The sequence below is a fragment of the Dendroctonus ponderosae genome, unplaced genomic scaffold (assembly GCF_020466585.1).
Source record: "Dendroctonus ponderosae isolate FM_Combo_2020 unplaced genomic scaffold, Dpon_F_20191213v2 Dpon_F_20191213_9, whole genome shotgun sequence".
Lineage (NCBI taxonomy): Eukaryota > Metazoa > Arthropoda > Insecta > Coleoptera > Curculionidae > Dendroctonus > Dendroctonus ponderosae.
This window is the reverse complement of record NW_026019116.1, coordinates 5,460,394-5,476,813: the sequence shown is the minus strand read 5'-3', so window position 1 is coordinate 5,476,813 and position 16,420 is coordinate 5,460,394. Positions and strand designations below refer to the sequence as shown.

Sequence of the window (16,420 nt, the reverse complement as noted above, 5' to 3'; positions counted from 1 at the left end):
CGCCCTTGAGCGATTAAGCCGCTAAGTTTATGATACGGCGCTCAAAAAACATACCTGAGGTCGAATCATATTCATTACTGATCGGGCAGCACTAACAGCCCCAGAAACCAAACCTTCTGGTAGAATGTGAGGGCGGGAGGCTGAAACCCATCCATTATCAGCATTGGGTCGATGTTGCGCGGTCAGTTCGGGGATGGGTTCTTGAAGCGGGTGTGTGCTTGCGGCGGGTTCCGTTTCTCGCACAGTCGCTTGTGGTGACTGAACCGGAGATCTGCGAAGTTCAACCGGTGTTTGCTGATAATTCGGCACTGCTTCCAATGGATGCGAAATCGCCTCCTGCGCAAGCACACTGGCAGGTTGGTTCGGCTTGGGTGCAACTAAAACCAAACCAGTTCGTTCATTCGGCAACATTCTTCAACGGTCCTCTTACCGCAACTGTCAGTGGTTAGAGTGGCCTCTTCAGGATTGATGTCCAATGTAGGATAAATGACCTCGTATCCAGGAACATCCTGAGGGAAAACGAACATTCTAGTTTGCCTTTCAGCGTTGGTGTTAAACTGTAACACAAGCGTTCCATTACCAAATACCTCACATTGTTCGGACACGTAATTTTTTTCATTTTACTCACCTCTGAGAAACAGGAGCCAGCAGCTGAACAATGAGACATAAAGTTGTTGGCCTCGAAATAGCTGCTTCTATCTAGAGCCTCATCGATAGTGCTGGTATCAAAAGTATCCTTTGGACCCACCGTTAAATCGACCGCCTGTTGGGCACAAGAGGGATATTCTTGCATGTCGCAGAACAGCTCCAGGGACTCTGCCGAAATCAAGTTTTCTTGCTTTGGTTTGTTCGCCCCGTTTACTTCAGTATCTTGATTGATTATCGTCGAGGCAAGCGATGGCGTAGGTGATTTGTTTAGAGTCTCACTCGCATCAATTACGATTCCAGCGGAGCTGCTTCCGCTTCGATAATTGTTAAACTCCTGAGCCGCAGAGATGATTTCGGATTTCAAAATATTCTTGGGAACAAGCACTTTCTGCCCATCGACATGCACGTATATGAAACCTTCTTTGACTTGTTCGTCCTTTGGTAGGGTAATAACCACAATATTGTCCAACTCTTCGTCTCTAAATTTAATAGAGTTTACCGATGATCTGGACACGCAGTCAGTATTGTTGTTATCATCAAAGCTTTCAGAGCTACCGGCTTTGTTGGTTTTCAAATCGGACGTGACAGCACTTGACTCTGCGTTAACTTGTTTTGCCGGAGTCTTAGCTTGAGTCTTAGTGGTGTCGGGAGAGTCCAGCACAAAGGATTGAGGGACTGGAGGCATCAATACGAACTCGTCAACATGTGCACGCTCGGAATCTAGAACAAACACTACATTAGCTAACAAAGAGCCTCTTGCGGCGCTGCCCATACTCCAGCTGCAGTCAGAATCGACGTCATCCTCCTTAATCAGTCTGTTGAGTAATTCAGACTTAGCTTCATCCTCCAAGCTCATTTTCCCCATTTGATGTAAAACTTTGAACCTGTCGATTGTATCCTGATCCTGCAGGGATTTGTAACCAGGAGTTTGTACAAACAGGCCTGCTTGCAATAGGATTTGGTCGGATTCACTGATTTTTCCTACATTTTCTTAAAAACGACATCATTTAGCCCAATTTTCCATCAGACTAAAACTATGCTCACCTTGAAGCTCACTCGGGTTAATAAAATGGCACGCCTGCGGGCCGGAATGTTCCAGAACAGAAGAATGTCCTTTTAGGTCAAAAGGATCGACAATAACTTGAACATCTAACCAGTCGCCGAAACGACGTCCCTTGTGCAAGAATTGCCAGTAACATTCGTAAATCCCGGGGTGAGCTAAAATTCGACTATGGTTAACTGCACTAAACGTTGCAGGTTAACTTACTGGGAATATGCAAGCGAATCGAAATTGTCCCTATTTCCCCAGGTTTCAAGTGCGGCACAGTAATGTACTGACTTAACGGGATCAGCTTCTTGGAGCCCCAAGTGTACTGCAGTTGGGTCTGAAAATTCAAACCAACATTGTATAGATGAGTCGCCCTGTGCGATAACGCACCATGAGTGTCCATTGGGCCTCGCCGGTATTCTGAACTTCCCACTGATGCAGGTAAATCTCGCCTCCTACCATGTGAGGCACGGATCTCTGTCTACTAACAGGCCGAGCGCCCATTTTAGGCTCATCTGATTGCTGATGAGCGATTGGTTCTTCCTGCTTGCGTTGATGTTCTTCCAACTTGCGCTTTATCTCTTTGCCAATTGATCTGACAAAACACGGTGATTCAACAAGTACAACAATACAATTAACTAATCTACCTGCTGTTGCTTTTCGAAGGTCCAGCCTCGCTGTCGCTGGACTTGGGGGCATTATCGCTCGACTTTTGGCCGTGTTGCAATGCATGGCGCTTTTCACGATACTTTGAAGCTTTGCGCTCCAGCTTGTCCAGCTTGTTTTCCAATTTCAAGGATTTGAGCAGGACTTTGGTGCTGAAAGAAATCAATGCCAAACCCTAAACTGCCGATATGAGGCTTTTCCTTACTCGGTAATATTCTCGACTAATTGGGGAGTCAACTTTTTGGACCATTTGTAGGGCTTGGCTCTCGCCCTGTTGCTGCAAGACGCATGTTGAGCTGGAACAGGGGCCAGACATGGTGATTTAATCTCGGCGACTGCACTTGCAATGAGTGTTGACACATTTGATGTGATTTCGTCTTTGATTTCTTTCTTCAGCTGCAAATCATCGATTATATGGGGTGTTAAGTGAGGAGAAAATTGTGACTTGCTTGCGCCAACCCTGCGATAAACCATTCTGGAGCGGTATCAGCATTGCAGCAAGTTGAGAGAATCGAAGTCGCATCCACATTGTCAAATTGAGTTTCCACGTCGTTTGAATGGCGCAAGTTTTTGTGCGTTGGCTGTTCGGAGACTCTCTCCAGCAACAAATTGATCATTTCACCAGCTCGCGCTTTGCCTGCAAGCACACCTTGCTGTAGTGGAGTTAAAGTGGGTTATTGTGGAGAACTCACGCCTGAAGGCATACAGGGCCACTTGAAAATCGGTCTGCGACTGAATGAGGTATTCTTTGCCATTGTCCATGATGAAGTAGACTCTGACGTCGTCCTCAGGTGTTCCGGAGTTCTTCAGCTGCAAAAATAAAGCAGGTGATAAGTATGACTAATAGAAATAATAGTCATATAAATAAACATTGGAGATATTCGGGGTAATCCCCGTACCTAGTGATAAGAGATAAGTAACAATGGAGAGTAATTTTTCCATTAAAGGATGCTTTGGAAAAGGTCAATTCTAATGGCGTATGGCTGCTGGTATATAAACAACCCTCCGTTGCCAAGGTTTCTTTGAAAGGATACAAACAAATCGCAGCTGGCATACATCTAATATGGCCGAAGATTGTTAAGTCATCAAAGGCCTTAAAAGCTTTTATTGATTCTAATCAAAGGCCACCGACAACGAAACTTTGCGAAAGTAAGCTATGGAACATTACCAGGTAGTTTTTGAAAGTTTCGAAATTCAACGTAGTCGATGGAATATCGTAGACGACGACAACGACCGACATTTCCTTGCTTTCCTCTCGCTTCGTCCGGTTTTTCCATCGCAAACTGTACACAATCTCCAAATCGTGTTTCTTCGAACTCATCTTGTAACTCTTCTGAACGTATCTCAAAATATCACGATTAATCCACTTAGCGTAGCACCGAAATGCAACATAAAAATCTGGATTGTTTGACGACGAATGTTTTTATTTTGATCTGCTATACGCAGGGTTGCCAGGTCCGAAAATCGAGTTTCGGTAGATAAGCTCGACACTTTTCGGTAGAAAATCAGTAGACTCATTTTTCTTTCATTATTAAGGGCCAGAGCTGATTGGGTAGTCCAAAACCTCACCAAAAAAAAGGCTCCATAAAATCGCGCGTTTTTGAACTTGAATTTTTAAACTTACAGGAATACTAAAATAAGCATGAGTCAGTAAAGAAGTAAAAATGAAATTGTGCTCGTTTTTAGCTTATTTCTCAACTTAGTTTTCATTAGATTAACATGTGAAAATATCCGTTCAACATTGGCTGATGAGTGAGGTAGAATAAGCAGGTTACAAGTAAAATTGGTTAAAATCGGAAACATGAATGTATCACCTCCATATTTCAATATTGGCTCCGAAACTCTTCAATATTTCCAGAAAAATTCACAGACGTCATTCTGTGTCCAGACCTTGTAATTCACTCAGTTATTAAATTTGGAAATATCATTGCAACATCAGAAATAGATTGTAGGGAACCTGGTTTCACTATCGCAGGATCCATAAAACATAATTTTATCATATTTATGATCTATATGGTGGGCTTGATTAATTTTATGTTTGAAAAAGAACTCTAAAATACGAGGTGTGCTAAAATAAAATGTCTGCTATTACCAACGTACTTTGATCATGAATGGAAATATGTTATATTATTTTAAGTAATCCACGAATAATTTTTTAAATTTTATTTGTTACTTTTTGGTAGAAATCTGCGTGGTATCGGTAGATCGGTAGGTTCCTTGACAAATCCGTAGACCTGGCATCTCTGGCTATACGTCTTTATCTATGGATGAAACGAAATCCAACAATCCACCAATCACAACCTGGGATTTAGTACGCAAGTGTGATGGAAACTACGCAGCTGATTTAAACCGAGTGACGTGCTCGATTCGCTAGGAGCCACGCGATCGCTTGTCTAGTTGGCTCAGTTACAAGCACGCATTTAGATACATGCAGAGAGAGAGGGACAGAATGTGAAATCTAGACTGGCTCCGCCGACAGAGTGCGATTAATCCCGAGTGTTGAATGACAAACTGTGGCGCCAATTTTGAACTGATTGGAGAATTATTAGGTTGCATTTTCTTAGAGAGAAAACCCTTGCCTAAAGGCCTCAAAACTGTGAATTAATTTTATTCATTGAATAACGGACAGGAAAACCCACTACTTAATCTTCGCGCTCTAGGCTTGAACATTTTGATGAAATTCTGAGCAGCCAAACTTCTCCGACATACTGAGGGCGGCCCCTAATACCAGCAAAACGATTAACAGCTAAAATATGAGCAATTAAAAGCTATTCTCTAATAGAAACTATGGATACATTTTTGACCAGGGGCGTCAAACCCAGGCGGGTCAGAGGCAGGGTCGATACAAGAACGTACTTGGCGCATGTACAAACCTGTTGAAAGGGATGCTGGCTGTAACATATTTCAATCTCCCTGAGATGTTTATAATTATTATGTAAGATCAGTTCCGTTGGATGCGTCTTAACCGCGTGTGGGTCCCGAGCATGCACACTTCCTGTCGCTTTGTTGGTCTTACCGCCCGCACCCTTAATGAGCGCCAGCACTGAAATATTTTGAGGTAATTTCCGATTGATCTAAAATGTAGATTTATTCCTTTACCTCCTCGTTAACTTGTAGTGAAAAGACCGCGGCTCAAGATGAGCGCAGCGAATCGTGGCGCGCTCCTGTCGGGAGGCTGGACCAGAGGAGGCACCTCCGAAGTGGTACGAAGAGCCCATCCAGCCTCAGGGGCGCAATGGAACGTCCAGGTGGTGCGAGGCAAAGTGAACGGGAAATGCTTGTGGAACGCTTGCAAAGCATTGAGCCTGGGCCTGCTGCTGATGCTTCTGGGCGCCGCAATGGCCACAATCGGTCCGTCCGCCTGCAAACAAAGAGTTTTGAATGAAACCGCGTTCATGTTGCAGGCTATTACGCGGACCAACTATCAGTGGCTCAGGAAATCCGCGGCAATCACACAGTGGCGGTGAAAAACGAGTCCAGAGGCTTCCACCTGAACAATCTCTCCTATGCTGGCCCCATTGTGATGGGAGTTGGAGGTAAGTGCTCCACAAAAGACCTCAATAATAATACTGGTCAAAAACGCCTCAAATCAACCTCTCTGATTGAAGGTTTCATTGTGGTGGCAGCGTGCGTGATGACTTTCGAGGCTCGGGACTCCGCAGCCAAAGTGGTGCCCGCTCGGCTGAAACTCAGCACAACTGGACCGCCTAGTGGAACCTGTGCTCATAACGCGGCTGTTCGGAATGGGCATGGTTCGCTTCGTACTGCCGGCTCTCAAACTGCCGGTATTAACCACCCTTTAATGCTAAGGGCGGTTTTATACGATTGAGTTTCAGCTAATGTGACCACCTCGACGCACTACGGGAACCACCATGGAGAGCACCATCGGCACCACATGCACACCGCTGACAGGCACAGCCTGACCCAGTCGTTCGTGCAATTCTCGCGCGGCCTGGCCCTAGACTCGAAGAACATCAGCGTGCACAAGAACTTCCAAGGCGCGTCTCCCAGTGGCACCAGGAGCAGTTCCCTGAAAGTTCCGCAGGTACCCACCAATCTTGTAGTGGCCAGAGGTTCGGGGCTAAAGAATCCGTTCCAGAGCTCAATAAATCGCAGTCCATCCGCTCCGGACTTAGTCCTGCAGCCTGCCAGCAGCAGCAAAGAGGCTTCGCCAACATCCAGTAGCCATCCGGTGGCTCACAAGTCTCCAATCGCCGGGCGCCAGTCTAGGCGAACCTTTGCGGCGTGCGCCTTGCTCAATCCGGGCCTTTTGCACCGGCAAGCCTTGAGCGTTGACGAAACTGGGGGCAACTACAGGTAACCCGTTGAATTTCCATTCCAACCAGAGAATAGATGGTTAGTTTAGAAGCAATGAATCGTTGCAACACGGCACCGGATCGCAAGGCTCCATGGCAATGGACTTGCACTTGGAGGCAGTGACGCTGAAGATCCGGGACAAGCGCCGGAACCCGCTGAAGAGGCAGCGGAAGATTGAGGAGGATGAGCACAAGCACGATGGTTCAGGGTCTAGGCGCAATTCGCATTCCTGCTCCCCAAGGCTGTCCGGGCAACATTTACGGGAGAGTGCCGCTGGTAAGTATATCTCAACACAGTGAGAGGAACCAAGGAGTTATGGATGTTTAAGGGGGCTCGGCCCAGTATCTGGCTTCACATGGCCAGCACTCGTGTCCGCGCTCAAACCGGCGCAGCTCCAACTCGTCGGACTGCTCCTATAGAACTAGAAGCAGAAGGCGGGAATCCAACAGCTGCCACCATGCAAGGGGGCACCTGGAACGTACCATAAGCTCAGGTGAGTGCCCAGAAGCCAATTATCTGGACTAGGAGTCTGGAACCGTTTGTCTAGATTCTAGACTAACGGGAGCCATTCCCAAATGCTACCACTCCCACGAGCCTTCCAGGAACAATTCAACTGAGCACGAATCGCACGACCAGAGAGGCACTTCGACGTCGGAAACCGACATCAGAAGATCGCACCAGGTAATGGTGCATTTTTCGCCCAACACCGAAGGCTAAACGTTACTGAATCCGCACTGAAGAATGTGATGCAATAAAAGCGCGTCCCGACAATGAAAATGGGTGGGTCCGGTAGTGTCAAGGGACCAATTTTAGGTAGTTTCTGGGTGCCCTTCGTATTTAATTAAATATCTCTCTTGACATTCAGGTGCACCCAAACAAAATATATCAATCTCGATAGGCGTTTTTCAACAATGAGTCTTTCTCCGAAGCAATCTGTTTGGTGTCGTCCTTTCACTGGCAATTGAACGTGAAGAAACTGAGATCCGCAAATCATACAGGGTATTTTTTCCAATTTACCTACTTCCATTGAATGTAGATCGTTGAGCGACTGAACACTAGAAACAACTCAATTTCTTCATTTTCAACTATGCTCATATACATCCCTCAAACAATCATTTATATACCTACATACATCATATAGTGGAATTGGGTCCTAAACCTTGCCAAGATCCCGCACGTCGACGCGGCTACAAAAAGGAGTTTTACATAAATTTATGGTTGTATGTTAAAACATCATTATATTTCTATAGATCGAATTTTACATGTTTTAGAAAATGTTATCCTATATTAGGTTTCTAAAAAACACCGAGAAATGTATTTAATGTACCGTAAATAAATTATTCATCGTGGGACTGTGTTTGAAACCGACCTGACTTGTTGAGGTACATGATGATACTCAATCAGACGAATATTCAGATTCTTCGAAAATTATCCTTATTTTTCAAAAATCTCCGTATAGGGTATATTGCAAAAAATGTATGACCAACGACAAAACCGAACCAATTTGGACTTTACCTTTTGCCAGACGCCACCTTTTTGCTCATTTTCTCATGAACAAATTGAGGTGGAGCGCTCGTTTTTACACCACTAGATAGAGCACTAATTGGCTCCTTTAGGAGGTAAACCATCGCTTAGGAAATTTACTCAAAACAGTGTAAATTTCAAGGAAGTGTTAGTTTTCACTTTCCAAGACTTTCAAACTCAACTTTAGAACTCTCCAGAGGCGACCCCGCAATATGGAGCCAGTTGAATTTGTGTAGAAATAAACCCCCTAAACACCTGCAAAGACGCAAAATGCTGTTACCTGATTAGCTGCGGGAAAACCCACACTTTTCCAGTTGAGTGTCTCAAACTTAAACTGACAAAAAAACACTTTTAAATTGGCGGCTGTCACTAACATCCGCCATATTTGGCACAAATTCCCCCGAATGGCGTAAGCATTGTCGCAAACATAAAAAACCTCACCAGTTTTGGTCGCGTTGTTCGTGTGGCTCGCCTGTATTTCTTCCACGTTTGAAACATGCGCCCTGATCACTGTCAACGTGACAGCGATTTCTTGTTTTCAAATAGCCCCCCTTGCCGCACTCTATTGTTTGTCCTTTGAGTGATCGGACTCGTCACAACAAGGTGAACGTTTTTCTGGAAATTTAGTGAAAAAACCAGCATTTTCAACTCGTTTCAACATGGCCCCTAAACAGCGAATGCGGATCGCCAACCAAAAGGCCAGCAAGATGGTCACCATGCGAGGCAACGTCCCCAAATCGTCGGTAAGTGCCACTGAGCAGTCCATATTGCACGCAGATTTTCCCTTGTCCAAGGGTTTTTCGGGCGTTTAGGGGAGGAATTCATCTGCTTCCCAGTTGTACTTTAATAAGTGTGGGGTTTGTTGACTTCTGTGCCCAATTACAGCCCTTAACTATTGTCTGATGAAATCAGGCCAGTTGGTATTTTTTAAGGGATAAAGGGACTGTGTAGGGCTCCTGTGCTGAAAAGCCCGTCGCTTCGGCAATCAAAATTAAAGCCGATGACAAAGTCGCTGTGCCCTTATTTCCAGATGGAAAGCGATTATCACTAATTGCTAAGAAATCTGCTTGCTTAAAAAGTTGCTATTGTTCTAGAAACAAGAGAAGGAGAGCTCCCCAGTAGGCCCCTGGCTTCTAGCCCTCTTCCTCTTCGTCGTGTGCGGCTCAGCAGTTTTCCAAATCATCCAATCAATCCGCATGGCATAAATTGAGCAGCGGTTAACAACTAATCAGATCATGTTCTGTTTAAATTCCTTTATACATATTTTGCAAAATGTGTGTTTTTGTATTATGTAAAAACGTTTTAGTGCAATTTGATTCTTCCAATTTTGTATGATAAATAGTCGCCAATATATACAGCCAGTGAACATTTGGTCTTTGCAGCCCTGAGAATCGCCTAAAGTTGTGATCACTTGCACATTGAATGATCAATCAGCAGTTGGCATTCTGATTTTAGGCGATTCTTTCACCATCGACTAAAACTGCAATGCTGGCTCTAGTTTATATTCTGTGCATTTATACGGCGGTTTTTTGTAAAATATCATTCCATTGGTTTATTGGTCACCATGTATAAGGTTTAATATAATACATTATTTTCCAGTCGCTGTTTTTAATTCAATTCCTAGATATCCCTAGTTCTTAAACAGTTGGAAGGAAGAACATCCATTTTTAGCGAGCAGGACCTTTTTAATAGAGCGCCTCAAAGACTCTTTTCTATTCAACAATTTTTGAGGATAGGTACTCAACCGTAAGGCAAAAACCCACAGGACCACCACGTGGTAAAGTCCTTAAATAAACGAGGATATAATGAAACCGATTGTGTGTTTTTTCTCCCCCGCACAAGCAAAAAAACAATAGAAAATTCGCATAAACTGGCTTATCACCGCAATGTATAATTCGGTTTAATGATAAGCTAATCGCAAAGCAATAAACACTTTAATTTCATTTTGCCGGGCAAAAAAGTGCGCACAGAATCATTTTGCCATTAAGCCAGATAAGCCAAGTGCTAAGCAAACGGAACCATCTGGTACAAATCGTAGAAATCGAAAAACCTTTCCATTCACCAAATGACACAATTTTTGGGACTGAGAGGAAGGACATATACGAATGACTACTTTCACTTATCAGCAATTAAATGGGCATTTGGAAACAGTTGCAAGACGCTTTATTGGCACGCTACTTTTGCATGGGAATGCGGTAAATCGTGGGAACTTCCGCGAAAGTCACCGCCCTTTTTTGCTGCTCGTAATTGGCGCTCTTGTTTCTCAAACCGCTCAACTTCCTCAAGCTCTCACGGAAACTGGCCATCCTGGAAAGCCAAATTTCATTCAAATCCCTTTTTATTCGCGCAGTAACTTCACCTAGAGAACGGTTTTTGAGCGGCTTGCGCTTCCTCTTTGGCCTGTCTGAAGATATTGCACGTGATCACCTCATTCAAGTAATGCAGCGTGATTTCCGGAACTTTACTGGGACTGGCGTTCGGATTGCTGTCCAAATAAGTGAGCACCAGCTTCAGAACTTTGATTTCCTGCTCCTGAGTGATCTGAAACGCACGCTTCACATACCTGCAGCACTTCACAGGCGGTTACTTACGCGGTCCAGGCAGTTTCGGATTTTTATTTCATCCTTCGTGGACATCCAGTAGACCATGTGCGGCTTTTTGCTGCACAGCCACATGTAATTGTTGGGTTTGCCGAAGATACACTCGGTGTATTTGATATGTTGCGTTTCCATCAGCAGTTGGACCTTTTTGTATGTTTCATGATTATGATTATATATTTTTTAATTACCCTAAATCTACCTGCTCAATGAACTGGGACTTCATGCTCCCCAAAAGTGTACCACTGGAAGCACCGTTAGATATAAAGTAATGAAACTAAACCCAATAACTCTTGATAAGCCGAAATATAATTATGTTGCGGTAAGAGGAAGAATAATATTTGGACGCAATCGACAGGGAGAATTATTTTGCCTAAGTATATGGGTAATGGGATTCGAATTAACTACAGTGAGTTTTAGATGACGTCCCTAGATAATCTATTTAATTTCCCTGTGTTTATATAAAGAACAATTTGCTGATAAGGGAGGCCAAATAACTATTAGTTAATTAGTAACTTAATAGTAACCCGTAAGTTAATAGTAAACCCGATTCTGGATTAACACAGGCTCTAATTGAAAACCTCTAATTCCTCACAGGCAGGGAAAATTTCGAATTTGAATTCCCTAAAATAATAAATTTTACTCATTTTATTAACGAGTAGGTTTTAAAAATTATTAACATCTAGCGCGTCGTGACGTCACTCGAGTGCGTCCTTTTCCCCAGCGTAGAGCGCCACGAAACGTCACTCACAAAAACATAACCTGCCGTGGCATGTAATAAACACAATATAACAGCCGATTTTATTGAAAACTTCCCGACAATTAGCGCTAAAATGAGTGAAGTGGGGGCAGCAGATGAAACCCCCCAAGAAAAAAGGGCGCATGAAAGCGACAGTGACTCAGAATCGGATTTGGTGGGGCCCTCGATTTCCGAGGCAGTGCAGCCCAAGAAGCGCAAAACTCTGCCCTTCGAACGGCTCTACTTGGACAACCTGCCCTGTGCAGAGTCGTACGAGAAGAGCTACATGCACCGGGACATTATCACGCATACTGTGGTGACTCCGACCGATTTCATCATAACAGCCAGTTGCGATGGGCACATAAAGTTCTGGAAGAAAAGTGAACAAGGCATTGAGTTTGTGAAGCATTTCAGGAGCCATCTGGGCCCCATTGTCAAGATAGCGGCCAACTGTGCTGGCACTTTGCTGGGCAGCGCCAGTCTGGACAAGTCATTGAAGATCTTCGATGTGATCAACTTTGATATGATCAACATGATGAAGCTGGACTACACGCCTGGTACTGTGGAGTGGATTCATGGGTCTGGTGACGCCATTCACACCGTAGCTGTTACTGATCAGGACAGCAGCAAGATTTTTGTGTATGATGGCAGAGGCGGCAGCGCCCCTTTGAACGTACTGGAGACTATTCATTTGAAACCAGTAACATTGATCAGTTACAATCCTCAATTCGATGTTGCAGTGTCTGTGGATAAGTCTGGAATGCTAGGTCAGTTGCGTTTTCTATGCGTTTCCCGTATTAACTTTCTTTGAGGGGGTTGCACTAGAATACTGGACTGGCATTAGGAAAGACTTTGCCTTTCCCAAAAATATCCAGTTTGAGTCAAAGTTGGACACCGATCTGTTCGAGTTCGCCAAGAACAAAACCCAGCCCACCTCATTAACCATATCGCCCGACGGCAAGAAATTTGCCACAATTTCAACGGATCGGCGTGTAAGAGTGTTCAACTTTCTAACGGGAAAACTGTCGCGAGTGTACGATGAAACCCTACCCAGGTAAGCTTGGACGCCTCACTTGACCCTCATAGAGACCAAAAACAAACACATTTTTTGTCAGATTCACGGAGCTTCAGCAGAAATCCCAGCAGCTTCCCAACATGGAATTCGGCAGAAGAATGGCAGTGGAACGCGACTTGGAAAAGTCCGAAGCCTTCCACTTGGCCAACAGTGCATTCGACTACAGCAGCAACTTCATCATGTATCCAACATTGCTGGGCATCAAGCTCATTAATCTACACACCAACAAACTGGTGACTTTAATCGGGAAGAACGAGAACTTGAGGATGTTGAATATTGCCCTCTATCAAGGTAAGAAAAGGTGGCAAATGTGGGCAAAATTTCCTTAAAACCCGTCTTCAGGTTCTTCAAGAAGATCTAAAGCGGCCGTGACTTTGGAAATGGAGGCCTCAAACAACCCCACATTGGAAGCCGTTCAGCCCGACCCTACTCTAGTGTGCACCGCCTATAAAAAGTCCCGGTTCTACCTGTTTAGCAGGCGAGAGCCTGATGATTTCGGAGGGGACCAAGACAGGTACTGGCCACCTTTCTACCCTGAGCGCTGTTTAAAACTATCTATTTCAGGGACATATTCAACGAAAAGCCTTCAAAGGAAGACACAATGTCAGCGACAGAAAACCCGGCAGTTCAAAGGCTATACGAAAACGCCACGATTCACACAGTATTTGGAGATGTACACATCAAGCTCTTCATGAAAGACTGTCCGAAGACAGTGGAGAACTTTTGCGTCCACAGCAAAAATGGATACTACAATGGACATATATTCCATAGGTAAATAACCGTCGACATTTTCCATTCAGGCGTTTCGTAATTGAACTAAATTGCAGGGTAATCAAGGGGTTCATGATACAGACGGGCGACCCCACAGGGAACGGAACAGGTGGCGAGAGCATTTGGGGCGACGAATTCGAGGACGAAATCAAGCCCCACTTAAGGCATGATCGGCCTTATACAGTTTCCATGGCCAATGCGGGGCCTAATACTAATGGAAGTCAGTTTTTCATTACTTTGACGCCCACTCCTTGGCTGGACAACAAACATACGGTCTTTGGAAGGGTGACCAGGGGCATGGAAGTGGTGCAGAACATCAGCAATGTGAAAACCAACCAGAAAACTGATAAGCCATATGACGAAATCAGCATTATATCTATTTCAGTTAAATAAAATGATCGCGCACACTAAATAAATGTTCTTAGGCATGAAGTGCAGCCTTCACTTGGGCCTGTTGCAGTTGGTGCTGCAGCTTCTGTAGCGCGCCCCTGGCATTATCCTGCTTCTTTTCCAACGAACCGATCAAGTCTTCCACTTTTTTCATCTCTTTAGTAATATAGTCTATTCGCTTGCTCACGTTCTGCTTGGCCTCTATTACCTCGGTCTTGATCAGAACGGGGCCCACTGACTTGAACACCTTGCCTTCGGCAGGCAGCAAGCTCAGCTCATGTTTGGCCATTTCGTTTTCCGTCAATTGACCATCGAGCTGCTGTCTTGTGGATAAGGCCGTTTGGAGCTCTGCAAACGCACAAAACGGGGGCTCAAATGGCAATTTGGAGGTTAGCCGAGTGAGATTAGCGAATGTTTACCTTTTTGCGCGGTTTTCAAGTTGTCCAGTTCGTTCTGGTACTTCCTTTGGATGTCTTCGCCCATTTTCGGCTATATTTTAGACTTTTGGAAACAGTAGCGAGTTGAAATAGATGAACCAAATTTGGTTGCTGTCCAACAATAAATAACTTTGAAATTGTCACTATCGGTTAGGAACTTTACTGATTCAGCCGGGTCTTGATGGCTCAAAGTGCATGAGTGGGAGCGAGAACACTGATGGTCCAACTGCTCACATTGACGTAAAATTTAACATACCCTATTCTAAATGAAGAAATGTGTAAACAAAGCCCAGCCTAGTCAGGATGAAAGAGCGAAAACTCAAGACTATCCCAGTTTCAGAGCCCTGAAAATGCCCAACGCTCTGCATCATGGCTCACGACGTTTGCTCAATTACTCGCAGTATTACCAAAGAAAGTCTGATCGAAGCGCACGTAAAGTATCACAAACTAGGACTGACTGAGGAGGAGCTGCAAAATGCAGCCCTCCCAAACAAGGCTGCTTTAATGCGATCTACCACCCTTCGAGTACTGCTTTATTGTGGCTCACTAACGTTGCTCATCTCACTACTCATCGGCTATGACGTTCTGAATGTCCTCCTAGGGATTCGCTGCATTGTGCCCCACAACTACTTCACATGGGAGGCCACTAGAGCCTTGTCTGACTGCACGTTTTGCTCAAATGTAACTCAACCAATCGAATTTAACAATGTGACGCGGGAGATGTTCGAGGCATACGCGTACTCTTCGCAGCCAATTGTTGTTAGGCGGGCCTTTCTTCATTGGCCAGCAATGAAGAGATTCAGCTGGCAGTTCTTCAAGGAACTGTACACTGGCATTGAAAAGTCCGACGATTCAGAGTGCCAATTTTTGCACTTTAAGTCCGACTTTATTTCGATTCGGGACGTTTTTGCAATGTCCAGTGCCAGAGTGAGCAACTTGCCTGGAGAGAAGAGCTGGTACGTTGGGTGGTAAGTCCTAGATGCTCATGGGTGGGAGGAAAGGTATCTAGTGAGTTTATTCATCAGGGGCAACTGCGATCCTCTAATCCTAGAGGAGATGAGGAGGCACTATCCAAAGCCCCATTTCCTACCGGAGGACGCGGAAATACCTTCGCAGGAGTACGTGTTTATGGGCTACGAAGACGGGGCTACCATGCACGTGAGTTTTCAGTACATGCTGCCTCTGCGGGATGATTGGGGCGTTTTTTGCAGCTGGACTTCATCAACCGCCTAATGTGGCAAGCCCAACTTCAAGGCTCAAAAGTGTGGACTTTAAAGCCGCCTCCCGAGTGCCAAAGCCGTTGCCAGGCTCTGCAATTTCTGGTGCATCCAGGAGATGCAGGTGAGAGCGGACAAGCGCCTTTCTAGGGACAACTCTACTAATTTTTTTCGGGCAGTTTTAGTTGACACCAGAGTCTGGTACCACGCCACAACCATCCCAAACGGACAGTTCAGCCTGTCCATCCAATCAGAGTATGGATAATGCTCTGTAGGTCGTCTGACCTAGTTCTAGTTAACCGCCAGTAGCCAAAGTCCCCAACCATTTTAGTTTTTAATTATGTAGTTTTACCCGAGAGTTCTAGTCCGATATTACCATGAGTTTTCGCAATGTAGTAACGCGTTTTAGTGCCATTTTTGCCAATTTGTTGCCTGTACGATTTGTTTTACAAAGATATATTTACAAAAAGTTTTTGTTTTGCTTTCATCCCCGAGTTGCACACCGAACAGGATGGACAGCAAGCGCCGCACGAAAAAAGTTAAATCCCCAAAACAGGTCCATCAAAAAATCCGAAACAGTCGGTCAATCGAGGTAGTAAGTTCAAAGGGGGCCTGGGGGCCTACGAGAGAGGGGGCATCCGATTCAACCGAACTCTCCAGACATATATCGGCTCTGTTACCGGAAGAACTCGAAAAGTTCATTGTTTGGGGCAAGCTTTGCAGTGTACACAGGTTTGTATAAAATTCGCTGCGAATTTGTCCAAACCACTGTTGTGCACAACTTCGACAAAAGTGAATTTTTGTTCATCGACCCATTCTTCAGATATTTTTAAAAACACAATATTTTTGAAGAACTTTGGCCATCAATAGCTTCTTTTGACCCAAAGAATGTCGCAGTATTCTTTTGGACACTCCGTATACTAAACACTCCGGGCTTCTTACACGATGGATTTTCAATCAGGGGCGGATCCAGCTTTAAAGTCAGGGGGGG

At 44.8% G+C, this 16,420-nt stretch overlaps 7 protein-coding genes and 1 long non-coding RNA gene across 12 annotated transcripts in view; 4 read left to right on the top strand and 4 right to left on the bottom strand.

Annotated features, from left to right (window-relative positions):
- LOC109541765 (next to BRCA1 gene 1 protein) overlaps positions 1 to 3,838 on the bottom strand; it is a 5,002-nt gene extending 1,164 nt beyond the window's left edge. The window contains exons 1-12 of one of the 2 annotated variants that reach the window (XM_019910721.2): positions 3,531 to 3,838; positions 3,055 to 3,172; positions 2,812 to 2,999; positions 2,568 to 2,758; positions 2,344 to 2,514; positions 2,087 to 2,291; positions 1,916 to 2,033; positions 1,693 to 1,866; positions 1,423 to 1,638; positions 629 to 1,368; positions 431 to 557; positions 55 to 377 (exon numbers count right to left, since the gene is read on the bottom strand). In XM_019910721.2, the coding sequence (XP_019766280.2) occupies positions 55 to 377; positions 431 to 557; positions 629 to 1,368; positions 1,423 to 1,638; positions 1,693 to 1,866; positions 1,916 to 2,033; positions 2,087 to 2,291; positions 2,344 to 2,514; positions 2,568 to 2,758; positions 2,812 to 2,999; positions 3,055 to 3,172; positions 3,531 to 3,683 (2,724 nt within the window). In that variant the 5' untranslated portion in view covers positions 3,684 to 3,838. The remainder of the gene's footprint in view (positions 1 to 54; positions 378 to 430; positions 558 to 628; positions 1,369 to 1,422; positions 1,639 to 1,692; positions 1,867 to 1,915; positions 2,034 to 2,086; positions 2,292 to 2,343; positions 2,515 to 2,567; positions 2,759 to 2,811; positions 3,000 to 3,054; positions 3,173 to 3,530) is intronic. The other variant, XM_019910722.2, reaches the window with a different exon arrangement.
- A 711-nt stretch (positions 3,839 to 4,549) lies between these two features.
- On the bottom strand, positions 4,550 to 8,632 carry LOC125505587. Its single transcript, XR_007282256.1, has 4 exons — positions 8,484 to 8,632; positions 5,462 to 5,723; positions 5,236 to 5,405; positions 4,550 to 4,623 (listed from the first exon to the last, which is right to left on the bottom strand). It is a non-coding gene; the product is annotated as an uncharacterized LOC125505587 (long non-coding RNA).
- LOC109541849 lies at positions 5,500 to 8,028 on the top strand. The gene is made up of 8 exons (XM_019910845.2): positions 5,500 to 5,713; positions 5,767 to 5,898; positions 5,971 to 6,147; positions 6,199 to 6,407; positions 6,462 to 6,679; positions 6,729 to 6,955; positions 7,008 to 7,172; positions 7,227 to 8,028. The coding sequence occupies exons 1-8, from the start codon at positions 5,500 to 5,502 to the stop codon at positions 7,394 to 7,396; spliced, it is 1,512 nt and encodes a 503-aa protein (XP_019766404.2). The 3' UTR covers positions 7,397 to 8,028.
- A 50-nt stretch (positions 8,633 to 8,682) lies between the features above and the next one.
- On the top strand, positions 8,683 to 9,801 carry LOC109541850 (stress-associated endoplasmic reticulum protein 2). The gene is made up of 2 exons (XM_019910846.2): positions 8,683 to 8,946; positions 9,298 to 9,801. Exons 1-2 carry the CDS (start codon positions 8,863 to 8,865, stop codon positions 9,406 to 9,408), a joined length of 195 nt encoding a protein of 64 aa, XP_019766405.1. The 5' UTR covers positions 8,683 to 8,862; the 3' UTR covers positions 9,409 to 9,801.
- A 548-nt stretch (positions 9,802 to 10,349) lies between these two features.
- LOC109541707 overlaps positions 10,350 to 16,420 on the bottom strand; it is a 14,122-nt gene continuing 8,051 nt past the window's right edge. The window contains exons 2-5 of one of the 3 annotated variants that reach the window (XM_048669642.1): positions 11,003 to 11,045; positions 10,795 to 10,947; positions 10,563 to 10,744; positions 10,350 to 10,510 (exon numbers count right to left, since the gene is read on the bottom strand). In XM_048669642.1, coding sequence (XP_048525599.1) covers positions 10,378 to 10,510; positions 10,563 to 10,744; positions 10,795 to 10,947; positions 11,003 to 11,026 — 492 coding nt within the window. In that variant the 5' untranslated portion in view covers positions 11,027 to 11,045 and the 3' untranslated portion in view covers positions 10,350 to 10,377. Of the gene's footprint in view, positions 10,511 to 10,562; positions 10,745 to 10,794; positions 10,948 to 11,002; positions 11,290 to 16,420 lie in introns of those variants that run through there. The other 2 variants (XM_019910636.2, XM_048669644.1) reach the window with 2 other exon arrangements.
- LOC109541843 (peptidylprolyl isomerase domain and WD repeat-containing protein 1) lies at positions 11,523 to 13,817 on the top strand. The gene is made up of 6 exons (XM_019910834.2): positions 11,523 to 12,306; positions 12,365 to 12,593; positions 12,655 to 12,905; positions 12,957 to 13,128; positions 13,179 to 13,385; positions 13,442 to 13,817. The coding sequence occupies exons 1-6, from the start codon at positions 11,634 to 11,636 to the stop codon at positions 13,776 to 13,778; spliced, it is 1,869 nt and encodes a 622-aa protein (XP_019766393.1). The 5' UTR covers positions 11,523 to 11,633; the 3' UTR covers positions 13,779 to 13,817.
- On the bottom strand, positions 13,742 to 14,375 carry LOC109541845 (prefoldin subunit 6). The gene is made up of 2 exons (XM_019910837.2): positions 14,195 to 14,375; positions 13,742 to 14,123 (listed from the first exon to the last, which is right to left on the bottom strand). The coding sequence occupies exons 1-2, from the start codon at positions 14,256 to 14,258 to the stop codon at positions 13,807 to 13,809; spliced, it is 381 nt and encodes a 126-aa protein (XP_019766396.1). The 5' UTR covers positions 14,259 to 14,375; the 3' UTR covers positions 13,742 to 13,806.
- On the top strand, positions 14,329 to 15,898 carry LOC109541844. 2 transcript variants are annotated; one of them, XM_019910836.2, is made up of 4 exons: positions 14,329 to 15,180; positions 15,238 to 15,370; positions 15,424 to 15,553; positions 15,615 to 15,898. In XM_019910836.2, exons 1-4 carry the CDS (start codon positions 14,582 to 14,584, stop codon positions 15,692 to 15,694), a joined length of 942 nt encoding a protein of 313 aa, XP_019766395.1. In that variant the 5' UTR covers positions 14,329 to 14,581; the 3' UTR covers positions 15,695 to 15,898. The 2 variants fall into 2 exon arrangements, with proteins under 2 accessions (XP_019766395.1, XP_019766394.1); XM_019910835.2 differs by having other exon boundaries at positions 15,609 to 15,898.